The sequence below is a fragment of the Crinia signifera genome, chromosome 2, assembly GCF_055691185.1.
Source record: "Crinia signifera chromosome 2, ASM5569118v1, whole genome shotgun sequence".
NCBI lineage: Eukaryota > Metazoa > Chordata > Amphibia > Anura > Myobatrachidae > Crinia > Crinia signifera.
This window is the reverse complement of record NC_139218.1, coordinates 248,497,396-248,521,088: the sequence shown is the minus strand read 5'-3', so window position 1 is coordinate 248,521,088 and position 23,693 is coordinate 248,497,396. Positions and strand designations below refer to the sequence as shown.

Sequence of the window (23,693 nt, the reverse complement as noted above, 5' to 3'; positions counted from 1 at the left end):
ACTGTTACAACAATCACAGAGTGGAAGGAAAGAAAGCAGATGAAACAAGTCAGCAGATTCCAGCACAAAAAAAACATTAGACAGATATAAACCACTTAAGAAGAAACAGAGCAAGTCCTATTTTCAGCTGTCACAAGTCCCTGAAGTAATGTTATCTAATCTTACTGTATTGCTGCATTTGTGGCTAACCAAAGAGAGAGGATATAATTTTCCATGAATCTACCAACAAAGAAACGGAGAACTTGCTACAAGATTTAATACTTTAAGTGATGATATGTCTAAACATTGTACAGGTGTGATAAGCAAAAAAAAGGAATTTCTGAGTCAGCAGAAACTATCAAAAGAAAGTAAATATAAAAAGCATGAAGCTTCAGTAGCTAAAGCCGTTTGCAAAACCCCTGCATTTAAAGAGAAGTGTTGGTGCCGTCAGCTATTTCAGCGTGCTTAAAAATATAGATCACACTTGGTTAAAAAAGTGCATTTTATCTCAAGTCAATTTTACAGCTTTATGAACAAGTTTTTGTTTTTCCTTCATAGCTGTTCCAATTTCAATATTTATGTAATTGTTTTATTATGCTGGATTACATTGGAAAGGAGGTAGTTTTCCATAGTAAAAGGACTTAGAACCTGAAGGTGCTGATGATTGCAGATCTGAGCGAATTGTTTGGACTGCACGTACATCAAAGTCACATGATGTGTGCATCGACTTAGGTTGTCGACACTGGTGGCAAGGGAGGACTTGGACGCAATTTGATTGACAAAATCGGAAACATTTGGTAAGGGGAATATGGTGGCGAGTGAAACAGGACTTTTTGAGAGAGTTCCATGGTGTGACCGATGTTTTGTCTCCGTATCCAAGCTGCGGATTACAGAAGATGCCATGAGCATCTCTACACAAATTCCAGCAACTGTTGTAATAGTATATTTTCTTTAAACCTACACAGATGCAGTTGCAATGGGATTTGTGTTTGCTTGTGATACAGGCCCTAACAATTAAGTCCAATACCAGAAACAGATTCAATAGGCTTTAAGCCCTGTTTGTAGAATACAGAGTGGCATGCAGCATCATTTAACCTGCTGTGTATCAGGTCATAGGGTGTATGGTGATGTAAGCCCACTATGTTGCTATAATTGGCTTCTTCTTCAATCAGAGATCAGTGTGGTTTCAGAGCACCGGGTGGATCAATCTCTTTGACAGACTTCAATTATGGTGAAAATGTTCTTAGAAACGGCAAAATACCCAAGTTTTCCAAGTACATCAGGATTTTCAAGAGTGACATTTTGGACCTTTAATTTCTCCATGTAACCGTTATATTAGGAGTTATTTATTGTAGTTTATACACATGCAGCACTTTAAAGAAAAATTTGCACATTTTTTATATTCTGCCTGTGTGGGTTTCCCCCAGGTACTCCTGACAATGTGGCAGTAAATACAGGGGGTGATTCATAGCCGACTGCTGATGTGTGAATTCGCAAGCACATGGATTATCGAACAACTGTGCATGTGTACGGATCGTAGCGCGCATGCGTGAGCCAAACAGCGACAAAAATCCTCGAATTGCTTTTATTTTGCAATGCCCTCGCAATATGACTGACAGGAAGCCGGCGTTTCGGGGTGGAAACCGGACATTTTCTGTAAGTGGGCAAAAAACCTCAGGCGTGCCTAAGCGTTTTCAGAGAGGGTGCATGACGTCAGCGATGGGCTTGATCAGCTTGTCTCTGTCGCAAAGTTGAGGCAAGGGACAGAGTTATGCGCACTCTCAAAGACTGGGAGAATCATGAGATGGTGAGTGAGTTGTGTATGGATTTGTAGCTGGCATGTGATCAGCGATCAGTCGTGGACTTGCACACGGTGGGTTCTTACTTGGTGACTATCAGATAGAGGGGTAGTGCAAATTTACACAGCAGCGATCGGCTCTGAATAATCTTAAAAGATTGAAAGAGTCACAGATGTGAATGGACAAATAGTCTCTGTAAAGCGCTGCGGAATATGCGTGCACTCAAACAACGGTTAATGAATAAAAAGACATCAGGGTGCTAGAGCGTTAATGTTACCACTATACCACCATGTTGTTCAGACATAGGGGCATATTTACCAAAGTTTCTAAGACAGACACCTGTTGGTGTTGCCTATAGCAATCAATCAGATTGTGTCCATCATTTTCTAGAATGCAAGAGAAAAAAATAGCTAGAATCTGATTGGTTGCTATGGGCAACACAGCCGCTTGTCTGTTTCAGAAGCCTTAGTAAAATGTATCCTATCGAGGGGGAAGGAAAGAAACACAAACACACACAATGGGGTATATGTAATATAGGGTATGGTTTACAAGAATCTATACAATCTATAAAGCTGAAGTCATGAAATGTCAAATCACAGTTATTTGCTTTCTACATTCTTGACACTTTTACCAGTTTTAATTTTCTGGAAATCGCACCCTATAACATAAAGCTATCAGCCACAACAGTAAAACCACTGACATGTGCTGTGAATAACATTACCTCATTAGACTGACACCTACCCAAGGGGTGGGATAATATTATGCAGCAAGTCAGTGATCAGTTCTTAAAGTAGTTGTGTTGGAAAAAAGAAAAAACGGGCACGCACAAGGATCTGTGCAACTATAACAATGGCCAATTGTGACAACTGGGTTAGAGCATCTCTATAATGGCAGGTCTTGTGCATTGTTCCCAGTATGCAGTAGTTATTACCTACCAAAAGTAAGCCAAGGAAGGGCAATTGGTGAACTGGGGACATGGCAATGGGTGCCCAAGGCTCACTGATGTGTGTAAGGAGCGAAGGCTAACGCAACTGGCTCAAATCCACAGAATAACTACTGCAGCACAAAAGTTAATGCTGGCTATACACTATATGTTCTACCACCTTTCTATCATAGCTTGCTGAATATGGGGGTATACATACGGAAGAATGGCGGTCAGAAGGCAAGCACCAGCATCCCAAAGGAGCAAATCCCAATAGAGGCCAGTATAATTACCTGCCCTCCCTACCTGCAAACTCCTCCTCCTGCTGCTTGCTCCCTACCTGCAGCCTGACCCTAATCCTCCCCGCTGGGGCCTAACCCTAACTCTTGTACCCTGCCGCCTAAACTTATCCCCTCATCCTGCAGTGTAACCCTAACCCCCCTCCTAAGTGTCTATCCCTAAACCTCCCTGCAGCCCAACCCTAAAATTTCCATCCCACAGCCTATTCCCAAGACTCCTACTAGTGCCTAAACCTAACCCCTCCCCCATCCCCAGCATACTTACCTTCGGGATCTCTGCAGTTGGAATTCTGGCATAGTCAATCTAATTGCTGCTGGGATACTGGTGCCATTCTCCAAGCAGTTGTCAGGATACCGTGCCATTATAGTGAATGCATCCCCATATAGGGCTGCGTATCCACAGTCTAGGGCATGGATCCTCAAACTGCGGCCCTCCAGATGTTGTGAAACTACAAATCCCAGCATGCCTTGCCACAGTTTTGCTATAAGGGAGTGTTAAAACTGTGGCAAGGCATGCTGGGATTTGTAGTTTCACAACATCTGGAGGGCCGCAGTTTGAGGACCCATGGTCTAGGGTGCCCAGGCTTATCCTTGAATAAAGCACTCCCAATGGACATGTGGGAATCAAGAATTGGACCATAGAGCAATGAGAAGAGGTAGTCTTGTCTTGCGAATCACATTCCTTTACATCCTACATATCTAGCCTTTATCATCGCACCTGTGACTATGTGCAACTAGTTCTTTACAATGTGTGTGCACGTTAGCGGGTACATGCAAATATTCGTACTTATGATCCATTAGTATTATATTGTGTGACCACAGATGCGACTATTCATACTTGGGTGCACTAACTCACTGCTGTAATACATGCATACGATATCATGCATCCCAGCCACAGAGAGAATCTACATCTGCCCATATGGCAGGGTGCGTGTGCATCATTTAATGGAGATAGAGATGGCCCCAGGTTGCACTTATGGTGTGTACACACCATGAGATTCCCTCACTATTCGACTTAATATTCGAGTGCTATGCAATCTTTGCTAAGCCTGTACTATTTACATACAATTCTTGCTATCTACATTAGATTTGCACTATATAGTCATTGCTGCCCTGTCTATCTGGGTTTCGATTTGTGCTGTCCCGCGCATCGGGATCACATAGTAAAAAACCTGTGCGCTCTGCATGCGATTTTGACTATATAGTCAAAATCTAGGGCCAAATGTAAGAGGTTGAGAGTTTCAGAAATTGAGAGATTTTGGGAGAGTTTTCCCATGTTTTTTAAAGCAGCAATCAATTACATGGCAAAATCAACCTGGTTTTGCAGTGTAATTGATTGCTGCCTTAAAAAACATGGGAAAACTCTCCCAAAATCTCTCACTTTCTGAAACTCTCACCCTATTACATTTGGCCCATAATGTCAAATCTCATCATGTGTAAAAAGCATAAGTTTGCCCTTATTTAAAAAAAAAAAAACTTTAAGGGAGAGATGTATCAAGCTTTAAAAGTGATAAAATGGAGAGTGATAAAGAGGCAGCCAATCAGCTCCTACCTGATATGTCACAGGCTGGGTTTGAAAAAGGACAGGTAGGAGCTGATTGGATGGCTGTTTACCACTCTCCATTTGATCACTTTTGAAGCTTGATACATCTGGCCCCCAATCATCAATTTGCTAGTAATCTTAAGGAAAATGGCCAATCGGCAGCCAACTTCAGGCTAGTAAAGGAAAATATATAGCATGCCCTTACTGGGATAGACTGTACTTGCACACAATATAAAATCATTCAGAGTAATATTCTCTCTCCAACACTGCTAATATCGGTGCAGTATAAGAAAGTTATTAAAGTCTTTCATTTATAAAAGTCATCAAAAATCCCACTCAGCAGAACAAGTACTGGGGTCTGTAATGCATACCAAGGAACAGTTTGCAGCCTGGAGAGTTACTTGTGGTGGGTCAGCTGCTCCTGCCATTCTATCTTCCATATATGATGCAGTGAAGATGACCTCACAGACACCAGGTAAATCACCACTAGACTACCAGAGGTGTTTTGTCGACATTCTAATCACATCAACAATTCATAAGTGACAACATAATAAATGTCGACAAATTATGGCACACCTATTTACCACCAGTGCACAACACACGAGAATGGTATTTGATATTGGAAAGACCTTCCCATAGGAGGCTAGGAAGTACTGTATACACTACTGCTCCATTTCAGTTTTCTCTCATAGCTCCATTCATTAACCTCCCATCAGTGATCGCAATTAGAGCCAAATAAGAATGGAATCGCAAACCATTTGCAGTTTATTCCTTCTTCTATAGGCATAAAAAGTACACACGAGATTTGACATGGCTACAAATCCTAACAAAGGGACTCCTACAATGCTTGCCCATTGTTGTATCTCAATTGCTACTGTAACATAAAGTCCATATTAGAGTGCACCTGGCAATCATTTTGTTGGCTTAAACACGATAAGAATGCATAGAGATGTATCTGAGGCACGGACATCTTGAAATTGATAAACTGTGTTCACCTGCATATTTGTTTGGGCCACAAAATGACTCTCTAGCTATGTGTAGGAGTTACATATATTTTTAGCACTTCTAATGAGGTCAGAGTATCTGTAGGAGAATGCAGGTGTTAAGCAAATACTTAAGTACAAAGCATGACAAACAATATATAAAAACATATCAAGGGCAAAGATAGCAACATCAAAAGACAGTTTATCATGTTGCAGTGCAAAAGATCATGTCATACCGAAGAGTATAAAATGACATAACATATTACATACAATATTTTGTCTAGTTAAAACCTTTTACAATTCTGCCCGAGTAAGCTCTTTTACAGGCACCAAAAAAAAAAAAAAAAAAAAAAAAAAACATTTCGATGAAATAGGAATGAATATAGTGATGAAGCTTCTGAACAGGAAACTGTATTTGGGGAGAAAAACACAACTTCTTTCGATCTATGTTTACGTATTCTGTTAATTGGATGTTTTTATTGCATTATCTGGGAATGATCATACAAGGTTAGGATTATGGGTGAAATTCTCTTCCCAGCTGCTGCTGCTAATTAACAGTAACATTTGTTAGCTGAGCGCGGAACTCAGAAACAACATTTGTCAGCCAAAGTGGATTTTTAGGTGTCAAGTTGATTTGGCACAAAGATTATGCTCAACTCAGCCTACCTAAAACCCAACTTAAAAGGAAAAATAAATAAAAGATTCTGCAAATCAGTTTGCTATATAAAGTTCTGTCGTTTAGCATTATCCTAAATTCATTTTTATGATGAATATCTTGGCTTATTCATAACTGAAAGGAAAAAGAAAAAACTAAAAACACTAAGCAGGAAATAATGCTGCTTTCAGACCGCATAACTGGCTTTGACCCTGTATTTGAAAACGTTTCCAAAAAGGGGTCTGCCAGGTAAAACCCCTTTCACACAGCATCTCTTAAACGGTATATTACCGTTTAAGTGCCGTTTTTTTGACACTGGCATACCCGTTTTTGTAAACTTTCCAAATACAGGGTCAAAGCCAGTGCGGTCTTAACCCCCCCCCCCCCACGGGTTAACACACACAACCCCCCCACCCGCGGGTTAACACACACAACCCCCCCTCCCCCCCCTAGGGCTAACCCCCCCCAATGTGTTTAAGAACCCCCCCCCCCTCCTGCGTTGAGGATCCCGGCAATATGGATGGATGCACTTATATAAAAAAAGTGTCTTTGGGAAAATGGCTGCCCCCATACGAAAGACAGTTTTTTTTTAAACAGGTTTTCCTATGGGGCAGCCATTTCCGAAAGACAATTTTTTTTATAAGCGCATCTGTCCATACTGCCGGGATCCTCAACGCAGGAGGTACCGGCTGCACGGGGGGAGGGTGTTAACCCTGCGCGCGGGGGGCTCCAGGGGGTTAAGCGCAGTGAATATTTAATGAGCACTCATTAAATATTCACTTCGCTGGGTCCGCTCATTGGCTGTGTCAAAAATACCGTTTCAGACCCGATTTTGATGCCAAAATACCGGGTCTGAAATGGGTAGGACCCTCCATTTTAACTGTTTTAAAAAAAAACTGCTTTTTTAAAACGGTAAAGTGGTTCTGCACCTTTCAGACCGCACAGATTACCGGTTTAAAACGGTTAAAAATCGGCAAAATACTGGTTTTTAAGTGCGGTCTGAAAGGGGCATTAATGGACTGATGACAGTCTCAGAATCTTGCTACAACACAAATTGCATGCATGTATGTATACGGCCTTTAAATGATTGTAGCAACTTAAAAAACAAAAACAAACCATCAGTCTTCAGGTTAGGGATTTTTATTTAAATTGTACTTACCAAGGTCTGGAGCCTTAAGCATTTTAATGTCAGATGTGTCATTGTGTGTTCCATTTGTCAAACACTGCCCATTCTCACATAGCCTAAGAAGAGAACAAAGCCTTCGATAGGTCAATGTTTAACTATTTAACATAGAACTGTTATCTATTGGGCCATGCTGAGCGCTAGGCATGCACCTAGGTTACTTTGTGGAAAGTCTGCCTCTGACTGATACATGCCCACTACACTCCCACAATTCATAGTAGTTATGTGTGACAGCAATACTATGGCCTAGTGTCTAGCCAAAGTGTCCAATTTCACAGAGACAAGATCTAGACAAGATACACTGATGGATATGATGAATACACACAAATATGCAAAAATTTGCATCTGGCAGTATGCAAAAGCACATCATATGCGCACATAAATAGAGATTTGTGCCTTTATATCAACACTGTGAACTATGTATCTTAAATTTCACAAACCTCTGAAGATCATTCATAGTTTAAACTGCAGGGGTGCTCAACATGCGACCATTCAGATGATGGGGACCGAAACATCCTAGCAAATCCCGCAACTGTTTTACTTTTAGGGAAGAGCATGCTGGGATGTGTAGGTCCACTAAAACACCCCTGGTTTGAAGAATAAAACCTCAGAACACATTCAAATAATTCAATTAGAATGTAATATAGTAATATTTCAGCAATCGAGCAAGCATTACATACAGTATTTTCTATATAGAAATGAGCCACTAGTTTAAGACCTAGAAAGTGAATACATGCTCATATGAAAAACAAAAAAAATTCATTCAAACACTTACCTTGTAAAAGGTTTTACGTTATGACAGTGAAGCAGCAATGGTCGTACTGATACAGGGTGAGAGGATGGAATATTATAGTCACAATCATCACCTTCTATAGAATTTCGTACTTTCTCAGACATTGAATGTAACAGTAAAGGACACCTATGGAAGAAAAAAATATATTCTTAAAAATGTAGATTTAAAAGTAGCACTTTTCCTAGATCTAATATATCATTCTAGCATAAGACAGAGGGTTAGAATGAGAGATGGATTGTTCTTAAGAGACAGTTTTAAGTTTTGTAGTGAGGTAGAGATTTTGATAGGGAGATGTAGAGAATTCCAGAGGTAAGGAGTAGGACTGGAGTGGGAGAAAGTATTCAGTTGGCAGGAGAGGAAGCAATCATTTGTGAAGTACAGAAAGTGGGCAGGAGTGTAAAGAGAGAGAAGGTCAGGGATTTAAATAGGACGGGAATGTATTAGGACTGTGAGTAAGTGCAAAACATATAAAGCGTATAAAGTAGATATAATGTTTGTTGAGGAAGATGAGCCGGGCAGCAGCATGGAGGTCAGACAAGTGTGGAAAGAGGTGCACGTGGTTAAAGTAGTCCAATATGGAGACAATTGATGAGTCGATGATGGCCTTCATAGCATCCAGGTTGAGAGTGTGTCTGATCTTAGAAATATTTTGAAGATGGAAATGGCAGGTCTGTAAAAGGTGAATTTATATCTTAAAGAAGAAAGCATCAACAAAGATAACTCCAAGATAGTGCACGGTCATCAATGGATAAAGAAATTATGTAAAGTTAAGTCATGCAAAAGGGTGGAAATATGAACAGCTCAGTCTTTAGATAGATAGTTTACGTTTACGAATGCTATAAAGACATCTAGGAAGAGATAGCAGAGGCACAGTTGAAGAAACTATTGAAAATAGAGGGGGAGAGGTCAGGAGAGGAAAGGTAGATATGGGTATCAAAAGAGGATTTATAAAGGGAGTATGAGGGTCGCTAGAACAGATCCTTGGGGGACAGCTACTCTTATACCGTTTCACATCACAAAGCCGGGTCAGGTGCTTTCACATTAAACCCAGGTCACCAATAATACAGAGGATGACCAGGTTTAACCCTTCTCATGATCAGTGTTGAATTGCTGGGTTGGTTGACCCAGGTTATAAGCTTTGGTGCTTTCATACCACACCTCGACCTGGGTCGGCACTTGGCTAACCCGGCAATTACCAGGGTCCGAGGTGCAGTGTCCGAAGGGTTACCAGTAGAAAGGATGGGGGAGGGGAGGAGTAAAGTCATGAAAGACAAAGTAGGAATTTTTATAATGCACAATTTAAATTAAGTTTAGCTAAAAATTTAATTCTAGCCTCGCCTGTAAATCAAATACCAGGTAATATAAACTAGTAAACAATCTTGTAGCTAATGCTTTGAAAGCTAGCAGATGTAGTTTCACTTGCTGCCAAAAGATGGCATTGTTTCAGAGACACACAGACACTAGACATAATTTTATAGATTATGTGACAAATACAGAATTTACATGGAAATTATAAGGATTTGTGCGCTCAATTACTAAAAAAAGCAGAAAGTTAAGGGCTATATCCTAACACCTGTTATTCCTGAGCAAAAATACCTACAATGACAAATACGAACCAATATTGCATTTTATTTATTCTATGATATTTATTACTATTATCCACAGCATAAATGTGCAGCCTGTAACATGCAGACTTAGGCATGTATTCAATGCCGGTGCGAACAGAAAACCAGTGATCCTCGCAGTTTAACCCCCGCGCCGGCCGCTCGCACTATGCAACGTTCCGGGGGAATCCTCGCAGTCACAGAACGGCGAGGATTCCCCTAAACTGCGAGAGCCGAGGCTAGTGCAGCAAACTCGCTGTAATTAGCCTCGATTCTCGCAGCTTTTGGAGGCACATACGCCAATTCTCCCTCGCTCAAAAAACGGAGCGAGGGGGAATTTGCGAATGAGGGGGGGTCAGTCGAATACTGACAGGGTGAGCGGTGACTGCGAGCAAAAAGTCCTGCTCGCAGTCACCGCTCGCCCACGGCATTGAATATATGCCTTATTGTTTCGCAATATGGGTTTTAAGAGCCCATTTTTACCCCCAGAGAAATGACATGTTTTTAAGCGAAAGCACATAGGATCCGTAATAAGGTCACAGACCTAGAGTATGTGTTTTTGCAATTGTGGATGGAAAATGGGCATATTATTGCTGATTATGGGGGTTTTCCCCTGCTGGAGGCAGAAATCTCTGATGACTGCTGGCTTCAGGGACAATTGTATTGTATATATGCGGCTTCTTAATTCCCCTACATGTCTGCCTACATGCAAACACCTTATATCCAGTGACCAAGTTGCTTATGACTCAATCACCCATAGATGCATGTGCTGAGCTCTTGAGTAAAAGCAGCATGAAAAACTAGATCCATCTGCAGTACTGACTGGGCAATGGTTGTGAAGGTTTCAGAACCCAGTGCTATAACATACAGTATAGATATATATGTAAGAGCAACAATGTTTAGTAGCACATTAAATACGAATTTTATGAATCAATTTACATATTAAAAGGACCGTTAAGGAAACAAAAACATTACACAATAAACGGTACTTGTGAGTTATCTGGGCGTCCGATTTGGGTACTTACGATTTGCATGCGATTTGCATGCGATATCGCATACGATATCGCATGCGATATCGCATGCGATTTACGATTTGCATGCGATTTAGCATGCGATTTGCATAAGATTTGCTATTCATTTCATTACCCCACTATCCCCAAAGTGTGTCTATCAACGTGAACCCGAAGCGTGGCGAGCGCAGCGAGCCCGCGAGGGGCAGTGGTACGCGTCCTCCGACCTTTTCATGCCCTACTATCCACTAGGGCGTGGAGTGAGAATAGAATAGTGTGGCGAGCGCAGCGAGCCACCGAGCCCGAAGCGTGGCGAGCGCAGCGAGCCCCGCGAGGGGACGCGGACACCTGTGAAGCCCGCAAGGGCACGCGGATATCTGTGAAGGTGTCCGCGTCCCCTCGCGGGGCTCGCTGCGCTCGCCACGCTTCGGGCTCGGTGGCTCGCTGCGCTCGCCACACTATTCTATTCTCACTCCACGCCCTAGTGGATAGTAGGGCATGAAAAGGTCGGAGGACACGTACCGCCGCCCCTCGCGGGCTCGCTGCGCTCGCCACGCTTCGGGTTCACGTTGATAGACACACTTTGGGGATAGTGGGGTAATGAAATTAATAGCAAATCTTATGCAAATCGCATGCTAAATCGCATGCAAATCGCAAATCGCATGCGATATCGCATGCGATATCGTATGCGATCTAGTACCAAAATCGGACGCCCAGATAACTCACAAGTACCCAATAAACAAATAGTTCCCAAAGTGTATGCCTAATCACCCAGGGTAGCTGCGAGGCTCATGCCTCAGATAGGTGGTCTAGGAACAGATCAAATCACTTGTGATCAAAGCAATTGGCAAAACCATTGCTTAGGCCGCCAATCACAAAACATGTGGACAATCAGAAGCACAACTGTACACCACCATATAGCTGAACCTAAGGATGACAGGTTGGTACCATTTACTTAAATTTAATATTGTTTCAATATTGCTTTTAAAAAAAAAAAAAACTTTTATCCTAGGGGTGCCGTGAAAAAAAAAAAAGAAAAGAAAAAGAAAAGCTGATTCTCTATGGTCGTGATTCAAAAAAAAAAGTTTGCGAAGCACTGCAATAAATGAAAGACAAAATAACTAGCAGGCAATCCTATGTCAGACAGGCAGTGCAGCAGACAGAGAGATTGAACTTTTTCCAAATCATTCAGTAAAGACAGAAGCTCCCATCGGACTCATAAAATATTACCTGTAACGGAAAACTGGCTACAGAAGAAATGGTTTCATTGGCAGAACAATTTGGAGACTATTTTAGATCTGCTCTTCACAGATACAAAGAGGTTATATTACAGATAAATTCTAGGAGGATGACACTCTAAATACAGACTAGTCTGACACAGAAGACACCGAACAAATCCACGAATATGGCTACAATTTTTTTCCTTGTTACACAGGAGAGAAAACTTTGCCCTACGATAGTAATATTTGCCTGCGCAATGACTCAATTCCTTCTTACAGTATGTTAGACATACATAACACATCCACGAAGGTCAGGGCGCTCACCCTGTCTTTATCACATAACATCTAGTGATTACGGAAAAACACTTGCAAGGAAAGTGGAATAACAACAACATAGATATATTCAGCAGCAGCTGTAAGACCAGGCTATTTTTTACCTGTTTCTATTAGAGGTTTGCCATTTCACATCATCACTATAGATCTAATGTAAAGGATAAAATAAGACCACAATTGGTCCTGACATTTCAATTGCAGCTTAATACCCAATTTCATTGGGTAGAAGACAATGGTGTAAAAACAATATCTAGTACACATACATTATGCTCAAAATCTGTGCTACAACGGAGATGATTATTGTATGATTACCGGCATTTATCAATCTGAAAATGTTACAATATTTTTCTTATAAACTGCAAAAATGCCTAATATAGCAAAAATATTGGAGTTTAAATGTTATAGCTGGGAAAGAGAGAATGTTATAAGAGGAGGTCAAATGAGTCCAGAAAACAACATTGTGCAAAACATTACAGAATGAGTTTAAGGAATCATAGGAAATGATAGTAGTTCCTATATGGGATTGCACTAGGGATGTGCACGTCATTATGGTATGGGATATTCTATTAGTATTAGATATGGAAATACATAGTTGTACTCCCTGCAAATAATGCCATTGTGCGATAGAGGCCATAGAAGATTACTGATAAGCAGAAGGCCACAGACATCTGCAGCTCCATACAGTGAGGAAGCAGAGCATACTGTATAGAACATATGAACATACAAGGTAGACAATGAGGCATACACACCTAGCGATGTATCAGCACTGTCTGCTGAGCGATCTGTTAGTGCCAGTGTTTTCCGGTGAGAACACTGGCCCTGATTAATATCCAGCATGTTGGATATTAATCACAGGGCGATAGCGATGCGCAGGGCCGCGTGCACTGCTAAGGCCCCTATACATTGAGCGATGTAGGGGCACTTTCTAAGCCAGTGGTTCTCAACCTCGGTCTTCAGGACCCCCCAACAGTGCATGTTTTCCAGGTCACCCGGCAGGTGCACAGGTGCACTCATTATTCATTGACACATTTTAAAAGATCACAGGTGGAGATCATTATTTGCCCTGTGATTCTGTGTGGAGACCTGGAAAACGTGCACTGCTGAGGACCGAGGTTCAGAACCACTGTTCTAAGCCATCTAGTGAGATATCTTAGAAAATGCCCCTAAATTGCTTAGTGTGTAGTCCCCAAAAGACACTAGGAGGCCCTGCTCATGAGAGATTTTATAATCTGATAGATGGATAAATCTTTTCTAAAAAAAAAAAAAAAATGTTCTGTAGTTTTATCCCCGGACCATAACACGATTATTCAAATCAAGAAAACGGTTTTACTATAAAAAACAATATGACATTTTTCAGCTCTCTGCAAAAAGACAGCTGCAAAGCACAAGTGTGGAGGAGTAATGAAAATATTGGTCCTGCATCTGCTTTATTTACCACTTACATTCCAATGCAGCAAGTTTGTATTCGTTTTACTCCTTAAAAAGATTTAGGAATTTGCAAATATTTTAATTCCACCAGAGGGCACGTCATTTCAAGATGCAGTGTTATTTGAACAAATATCTGTATAGATCGATCTCCGTTTACATAAGATACCATTTGAAGAAATAAGACAAAAAAAAGGGTTGATCTGAATTTAAATATTACACTATAACAATGGTTTTGCACACAAATAACAGAAACCCCTCTTTGTGTATATAAAGCTACCCATTTCCTATCAAGCTATCCATCGAGCTTTTAAAATGATTGCATGTCAGTAAGCCAGTTTCTGTATGCCAGGTTTCACTGGCTGGTAAACATAATACTCATAAATTGTATTCCCACAGCTTCTGAGTGTGTTTGCATTTCCACTGCAGTGAGAGCAGAAAATAAAAAAAGGTACATTCGGCCTGACTATAAAAATAATAATGCTAAAAACAGAATAGGAAAATGTCCACACCATCTGACATTTTTCAAATGACATAAAGCAATTAACCAATGTTCAAAATTAAAAGGTTAGGACATTGTAGTTGCTTATACAATGGATAATATATATATATATATATATATATATATATATATATTTAAGTGCGGACGATCCCATCAATGGAACCAAAATGGACAAATGCAATTAAAAACATGTCGCTGTGACAGAGGTTGCTGAGGACAATAACAGATGTTTAGGTTCAATTGGACATCAATACATAAGGCTTCAAATCCAGGTACTACAAACAGACACAAAACATTAAATTCTTACACAAAGAAATACAAAAATACAATACTGCACATATATTCCTGAGGTTCTAACAGCATAAAGGGTGGCTTCAGCTACCACTGTATTGCCTTTGTGATTTTCTGAAGCAGATCGATAACCACAGAAATGACATTTAATCATAAATTGGTAAAGGAAATGTAGGTTATATCCAGAATGCTTGAGACACGAGATTTTTCTAGATATGGGTTTGTCAAAATACAGGAGTATCAATAGTGAATTACTATCCAAAACTCAAATACTAAGACTGAAATGTGTTTCATTCATTTCATTCTTTACCACACAATCAGATTTCCATTCGTGGATTACGTATATATTGCTTTGACTTGTATGCAAGGTAAGATATACAGCCAATTGAATAGAACCGTAAAGCCAAGCTCATTGCAGTTTTGTTTAGTCTCTGTAGAGGGAGCTAAAGTACATCTAAAAGTCAAACACCTCCCAACAAGCAAATCCTGGGAGGAAGACGACTTTCACATGAGTGTCCTGACATCTAGCTAAGGAACACACAATAAACAACATATTCTAAATACTTGGCAAGAAATGTTTTCTGCAGTACAATTACATGCTCAAACACGTCAGTATTATTTGAATACATACTGTCCTGTCCGACATAGTCATTGCGGCAGCACTGCAGTTATAAGTACCCAAGGTTAAACGGTACAATTTTGTGGCAAATTAAAACCTTTTTCTGATTCTATGATCATTTACTAGGAACCCAAAATCCATTTAGTTGCTGAATTTACATGTGCATGCAGATGACACACATGCATTATCTGCCAGGACCGGTAGTGCTACAACAGTGTCTTATTCATATTAATTTTACACACATTCATTCATACATATTCTATAATGCATCCCAGTGAGCAGATATGGGGCAGACAGTAAGAGGCCTTTCGGCTGCTGTAGAACTACACATCACAGTACTGGCACAGTCTAGCTATTTAGCCATGCCAAAGCTGTAGCAGAGCTGACAGCCACTGACAGACTGCTTAATGCTCATCCCTGTATTAATCCAATCGTTCACGCTCTCGATTAGAAAGAAATTTGGCGACTGGAAATGTCCACGACAAAACAGATAATTCCAACAAAAATGCTTAAGCAAAATGATTGAGAATAAAATATTGTATATTAAATTGTATGTACTCCTAAGCACTTTAAATCCATCTAAAGCAATCCTTTTGTACTGCCAATCCTAAGCACAGATGAAATGAAAGGTCTACAGGTTCAAACAGGGGCAACATAAGTTCTTAAAAAAAAAAAATTGTTGACAATGTCGACACCTGTTGACATGGACCATCAGTTAGTGGAACGCTTTGCTCACCATGCTTTGGGCACAGTTCCTCGCTAGGCTCGGCACACTATTATGTTCTCTCTCTATGACGACAATGATGGTGAGGTTACGGTATAAGAAGATAGACAATGTCTAGGTAGACTGTTTCTACATCGACCACTTATGGTCGACAGTGAGTGTGTTGACACCTGTAATAGTTGACATACCATAGGTCGACATTGACAGGTTAACCCAAGCTAAATGCCGACATGGGCATGGTCGACACACACAAGATCTACATGAGTTTTCATGTTTTTGGTGTCTATGTCAAAATGGACACTCTGTAAGTGTATTGCTGCGCTTGCCATGCTTCGAGCACACACTTATATTCTCGCTCCATGCCCACTTGGATAGTAAGGTATGAACCTAGTCCTTCTACACCAAAAATAATAATAATAAAAACATGAAAAACTCATGTCGCCCTTGTGAGTGTTAACCATGCCCATTTTTAACTTAAGCTTGTGTCGACCTTCTGTCATTACTGACCTATGGGTATGTCGACCATTTACAGGTGTTGACCTAGTCACTGTCGAACATTAGTGGTCGACCTAGTGACAGTCAACTTAGACATTGTCGACCCATGGACCGCATATGAAGTATGAAAAAGCCCCAAAATGTAGACATTGTAGATCTATAAACTGGATACACCTGCATGCTAGGCTTGCGGCAATATTTATACATACAATTGCGCTAATTGCATTTCATGCTTCAATTTACAAAATAAGACTTAGTGAGTATTCAATCCCCGCCACTATTTCCGACAGGGGAAATTCCGGCGGGCGCCTATTCAATGCTGTCTTGCCTGACAGCATTGAGGAGGGAGATCGACAGAACGGGGCCAACTTTAAAAGCAGTCCGGCCCATTCTGTCGATTATGGCAGTGAATTGTCGCGATCGCGGCCAAAATATCGAGAATCCACGTCCGTTTACGCGGACCCGCCCCCTTTTCTCTGATCGCCAAAAGGGACATTGAATCCCGCCTAGCGATCTGCGGTCAAACAAAACGAAAAAAGGCCAGGGTCATGGCTGTCGGGACGGATAGACAGTCGTGACCCGGGATTGAACACCCCCCTTAACATTTAAGTTAACTGAATAGATCTATAGAAAGAACATGTGACACACAAGGCAATAATAAGTAGATGTGGATTTGTTACCATGGCTAATTACTGCAGACTGATACTGCTTTTACACTTCTCAAAATATCATGGGTTATTGCACATGAACACGTAGCAACCAGGGATTATACAGTGTTAACACACCCAGTTGAAATATTCCAGGTCCAGCGAACCTACATTTCATCCAGGCTAGCTAGGAGGGTTGAACACGGGACCTGTTTACTGCAATGAAATTGCTGGCGCTGGGGGATTGTCTCATCTCCGAGCGCCGGCTCAGCACCTGCCTTCCCTGTCGTCACCCATCCGGCATTATGCTGGGTAGGGACATCACAAGCTGGGTCACACCTGGGTTGGACTCTCGTGCAAAACCCAAGTGCGACCTGGCTATATGGTATAAAAGCAGTAGAACTGATCTGCTGGGGCTATTCAATTATGCCCACAGACTCCAGTAAGCCGGATTTCTCTTCAAATAGTGGTATGTGCCCAATATGGCCACCCACATTATAAACCAAATAAGACAAGTGTCCTGTATCGACAACTAAGCCAAGCCGTTAGTCATGATTAAAAATGAAAAATAGTGTTCTACAGAGGTCTCTCCATACACCTATAACCTATACTCTGCAAGTCACGGTACACATACTGCGTGAGCTTCGTAGTGCTAAGCATCGCTCTCTGTTACAGTGCACCTTATTTGAGAAACAGTGCAAACAATAGGTCACATCAAGTTTTTCTGGAAAACACTAATGTAGCATTTTGTATGCAAATAACGGGAAAAATGTCACAAGCAAAAAACATTCAGTGTTATAGTCACACCACGATATGGCGCACCTAGAAAGCCTGATCAAGGGGGGTCGCTGTATGTGGATACAACTGTACATTATAAGCCAGCCTGAAAAATAGCAAGTCATCGTGTAAACTATTCAGTACTTACAATTGGGGTATATCACTTACTGTTTAGCCCACTCCTACTAGTTTTCTATTTGTAAACTATATACGCACACAAAAACACACACACACATACACACACACACACACACACACACACACCATTCACAAGCGCCACCTTACAAAACTGTTCACAAACATCTGAGCCTACATAAAAGAGGACCTATTACAGCTGCATTCTTAAAGCCATGAGTAACCTTGAACAATTATTGCCAGCAATGTGGATTTTGTTATAAAGCCCTCCAGGTCCACCTATGCCAATGCCTGGATAACTTCCCAGACACCTCAGCAGCACACTGCAGTAGCCCATTAGAGGTATACAGCGTTTAGCAAAATCATTTTGTTTCAGATGTGAAGCTGCTTAATTCTGTTTTCTTGAGCAGGGAACACCGATGCTTTGATTCTCGGAGCCATTGTGTTCCTAACAAGGCTCATTAAGAACAAGCGTGTAGCCAAATGCACTACAGAGCTACAGCCACATCCTGGCAAGAATCCTGGTACACAGCAATGACCTGGCACAGACTTCACTTGCTTTTCCCTGTTCTGTGTCACTTTAAAACTCCAGCTGGCATCCACTCATTTGGAACTTAATCCCATTACCAGCCCCAAATACATCTGAACAGAAGCAGATTTGCAATGTTGAAAGAATAGTTTACTTTAACAATACATTCACACAGGCACAAATAAAACGTAAAGAACATTCCTGCTGCTGCTCTAAGTGAAGTGTCAACTGCTTATTAAAATAATCCATGTTTAGCCATTCCAAAAGCAGCATGGCGAAGGGCAATTAATACTTTTAGATCCTTTTCAATATGCCATAAAAGCAATGTCTCCGTGTGGACAGCCCGGGAGCTTACATTTAAATGAGAACAGCTTCTACATGCCTTGATATCAAATACAGGTTTTAATGTCCTACATTATCACTAAAGATAAAACTTTTCTTTTCTTTTCCCATTATACCAGATTTGACAAACATTGTTGTTGTCATATCAAGAATTACATCTTTGAAAAAGAGTTCCACAGGATTTCTGGCTTACTAGGACTTTGTTTACATAATAGTAACCACATAGCATAATTAGCTTTTATCCCTTGTAGCAATCCAATAAGCGATACAAACTCATATGTCAATGTTAGATGACCGATTTGGCCATCTTTGGGGTAGATGACCGATTTGGCCATCTTTGGGGTAGATGACCGATTTGGCCATCTTTGGGGTAGATGACCGATTTGGCCATCTTTGGGGTAGATGACCGATTTGGCCATCTTTGGGGTAGATGACCGATTTGGCCATCTTTGGGGTAGATGGCCAAATTGGGCATCTATGGGGTAAATTTACTAAGATGGGTGTGCTTTCCAAGATGTACTGTTGCCCATAGCAACCACTCAGATTAAATCTATTCTGTTGTAGAAGTTTCTAAATAAATTATAAATAAAAACTGATTGGTTGCTGTGGGCAACATCTCATCTTCAATAGAACTCCCATTACCCCTTCTCCTGACCCTCTCCTTTCATCACATCTCTTGACCCTCTCCTTTCTCCTTTAAATTATTCTTAGTCTAAGAAGCCCCCCATTATCGTTTCTATCACATACCTCCCAAAATGATCCATTCCAGGAGGGACAAAATTGCTCTGCTCCTGGACTTCCCTGCCAGTGGCAGTTGCAAAGGTGGGACTGCACCACTGTCCAAAGGTGGTAGAAGGAACGCTGACAGTTGCCGGTTACAAAAAAACAGTTGACATATGTAGCTTTATACCCTATTCTAGTAATCACAAAAAAAGTTGGCTCAACAATGAGCCAAAGAGCCAACTACAAAGAATCCGACGTAACTGTACGTCTGAGGCAAAAATTCTTAGAACAGACACATCAACTATTGGAAGAGTTTAAAGGCCGAGAATATCCTCAGGCCATACTAGATGAGGCCTTGGAGTATGCTGGCAATCTAGATAGGAGTGCAATAATCGACAGCAAAAATAAACAGAGAGAATGTTAAAAATAAAGATAAGAACAAGAGTAAGGATGGAAAGATCGGTAAAGTATGTTTCAACTCAAAATACAATGTGGCAGCTAACAAGATTTCAAACATAATCAAAAAGAACTATAGATTACTTAGTACGGATCCTATCCTCATGAGCAATTTAGAAAAAGAGCCAACTATTATTTTCAAACAAGCATGTAATTTAAAAAATATACTGGCACCAAGCTTTTTCAAATCAGACACCAAGAAGTTAGGAGTCCAAAGCACTATCGTGGGCCCTAAAATAGTAGGATTCCATAGATGCAACCATGCACAGTGCATAACCTGTAAGCACGTAATTAACAAGACACAAAAGATTACATCCACAAATCTAGAAAAAACGTTTAATATAGAATCATTTATAAACTGTACCACTAATTACGTAATACACTTACTCATATGCTCTTGTAATATGTACTATGTAGGCCGCACTATTCGACCTCTTAAGGTTAGAGTGTTGGAGCATAGGAGAAATATTCTAAAGAAATGTACAAACCACAGCGTCCCCCGCCACTTCGCTGAGGCTCACGAGAGTGACCCTTCTAACCTAAGAGTCGTGGGCTTAGAACATATAGTCACAACCAGCCGTGGAGGAGATCGGTTCAGGAATCTGTGCCGACAGGAAGCGGCATGGATACTGAAGCTGCAGACACTGAAACCTCATGGCCTGAACGAAACTATAGATCTTGAATTTATCTGAACCCCGCCCCCCAGATGTCTGACATCTCCTATTAGACCAGTCCTGCACTGGTGTCTATGAATAGTCCTCCAGCTAGTGCGAGACATGTGCCCATCACACTTGGGCCCATGCCAGGCACCCAGAAAATACATCAGATGCACTTTTTCCGTCCTCTCCTCTCTCTCTCCCCCTTCCCCGCATTTATGCATCATTATGCTTAATCTTTAACTCTCATTTTTTGTCTATTTATATACATTTTTATGTATGTTTATATATTTTCATATGATAATTGTATTTCTATTTTTACTTTTATTTTTATTATTTTTATATTTATTTTTATATTTATAGTTATATTTTACCTTTATTTTTATTTTTTACTTTACTTTATTTTATTTCAATTAGTTTTTTTCATCATGATCAATATTATTAACGAGTATTTCTAGTACCAGTTTCACTGTTATCATGCTTGAAGGCCCCCTTTTTTTGCCATTTTTTATCATCTCCCATCAATCATCCGTTTGGACAGCAATACTTATGACTCCTCATAAATGTGTGTATATACACCTTTAAATTGTTTAAATACTTGTACAGTTTTTTCTTCTCTCTCATGGATCTAAGCCGTCCTGCCGTATAGACAAATAGACTAGTATTAACCCTTAGTTTAAGGATAATTGCTCTATATATATCCCGCTGTTAAGTGGATTTAGACACTGAATATCTGTGTCTACCGCTCTTATGTCGATAAGTGAGGGTCCCTTTAAGATTAAAATCTCTGAAATAGAACTCTACCCACCAGAATTAAACTGATATGGGGCTGACACATACAGAGTGTTAGAACACACCATACATTTATATTTAACAACGATTAAACGTATTAAACGTATTAAATGAACTATACACGATACATATGATATATCCTCATATCCTGTGGTGATTCTAACTAAATTAAATGTATATACGAAAATAAAACATCAAATTGAATGTTAGTCTGTCAGGGCAACATATGTGTGCACACATAGATATATATATCTTTAAGAATTTGTGTGGTTATACTGTATTGTGATATAAGAATTGTGATATGTCACCGCCGCTTTCCATATTAAATGAAAGACAGAACTTTAGAGCCAAGAAAGCAAGTAATGAGACATACACCTGCACATGATTATCTAGCAGGTATAAGACCATCCCCCAGCATGGAACTCCTCATTCCTGTATTTAAAAAGCCGCCTGAGCGCGGCGAAACGCGTTTTCGTGAGGAGTACTATTTGGCCACTGCAGCTAAAGGATCTGTGAGAAATACCAGCGTTACCCGACCGACACTATTCACCGGTCCCTGGTCGCATCTCCCATAGAGAACTTGATCCCTGCTACGGACATCCCCAGCTACTACGGCGCATCTCTACACAGCCTGTCGCAGATACGGAGGACTGTGCGCTCACGCCTGCATGAGAGCTGAGCACAAGCTTACTGCACTAAGAAGGTACAGTCACAGGAGACGGTGTACCCACATCTACAAGCGGCGAGTTGGCCGGAGCAGCAATTGCATAAAAGTGGACACCATACAGCACCTTACCTGACGTACCCATCTATCTTGTGAGAGACTGTGCCATTCGATTTGCAGCCATACGCCACTACTCATTGTTGGGCTTTCCATACAGAGTGACGAGTAAGTGATCTACTTGCCAATGTCTGATCCATTTTGGGATTTACCCAATATTGCAACCTGTTTTCTGGGAAAGATCTTGACCACCTGTGGGACTATAAATATCGGTTCTACCCCAACAACTATACCATCCAATTGGGACTTGGTAACTATCTGCTGCAGATTTTTTATTTTTATCCTTATTTTTATGCAATTGCATTGAAGCGATTTTTAGAGTATATATATATACACTTCTTACTTTCTTGCATGCATGCATGCAAAGTTATTGTTAATGTGTTTTCTGTGAATTGTGATATATGTTTTGTGTATATTTGAATACATTTTTTTAGTGTACAGAAGGCGCCCACTGGTTCTTTTCCGTGTATTGCCCTATGTTTTGTCAGAACCTCCTTCACACAAAGTAAATTGAATGTCTCAACAGAACTTGTCATAGCAACCAGCCTATTGAGTATCAGTAAATATACTGTGCAATCATTATTTATAGTACTATAGATTACACTGGTACTTTGAATACAAAAAAACATATACATACATACATACTGTACACACATATATATATATATATATATATTTCCCTTCTGCATAGTTAAACCAGTAGCAATGAAATGTCTTGCAAGATTAGAAATTGCTTAACCCTTTGAGTGCCAAGTGCATTTTTCAAAATAGGTGGTAAAATTGGCAAGAACACTTTTGTATTCATCATAATGTCCTGTAATGTTTACTTTATATAGGAAATCTTTTTTAAGCAGCATTTTTTTATTTCAATTTATATAACAAATGTGAGTGACGCTGGCATATTTAGGGGATATTTTGCACATCTCTCAGAGATACTGGCACTCAAACGGTTAGCGTTGTTGAAACATCAGTGGCTAACTCCCACTACAGTCAATATGCAGTCAATACACAACAGAAAGTATATGGGGAGAACAGGAAAGGTAGGGGAGTCTGGCTCTATCAAAGGTGATGTGAGGTTATAAAATAGAAAGCGCTTGATGGCACAAGTGGTATGTTTTGACACATGGGCAGAGCTACATACTGGTAGCACAAGTTATATGTGTGTTAGAAGCCTGCCTGTATAAATGATGAGGGATGTTGTTCCCACCCCATATTAGGCTGGCACTGCTGTGACTATAGTAGAATTCAGTTACCTTTATATAGACTGGTGTAATGGGAAAACAGGCAGAGGAAAGGGTCAAAGAAGCCACAGTCAAGAAAACATGTAAATGCAAACTTATTACTTCAAAAAATGTTCTGCCATTTAAAAAAAATAAAATAAAAACTTAATGAGAGTAGTTTTATTCTAGAAATCAAGTATACCCAAGCAGAAAAAAAAGTCAAATGTAACATTTACATGGTAAGGAAGACATATGA

General features: G+C 40.4%; 1 protein-coding gene across 5 annotated transcripts in view; it reads right to left on the bottom strand.

The window, feature by feature from the left end:
• CBLB (Cbl proto-oncogene B) overlaps positions 1-23,693 on the bottom strand; it is a 163,714-nt gene that overhangs the window by 20,537 nt on the left and 119,484 nt on the right. For 3 of the 5 annotated variants that reach the window (XM_083174230.1, XM_083174228.1, XM_083174231.1), the window contains exons 13-14: positions 8,139-8,282; positions 7,340-7,440 (exon numbers count right to left, since the gene is read on the bottom strand). In XM_083174230.1, coding sequence (XP_083030356.1) covers positions 7,340-7,440; positions 8,139-8,282 — 245 coding nt within the window. The remainder of the gene's footprint in view (positions 1-7,339; positions 7,441-8,138; positions 8,283-23,693) is intronic. The other 2 variants (XM_083174232.1, XM_083174233.1) reach the window with 1 other exon arrangement.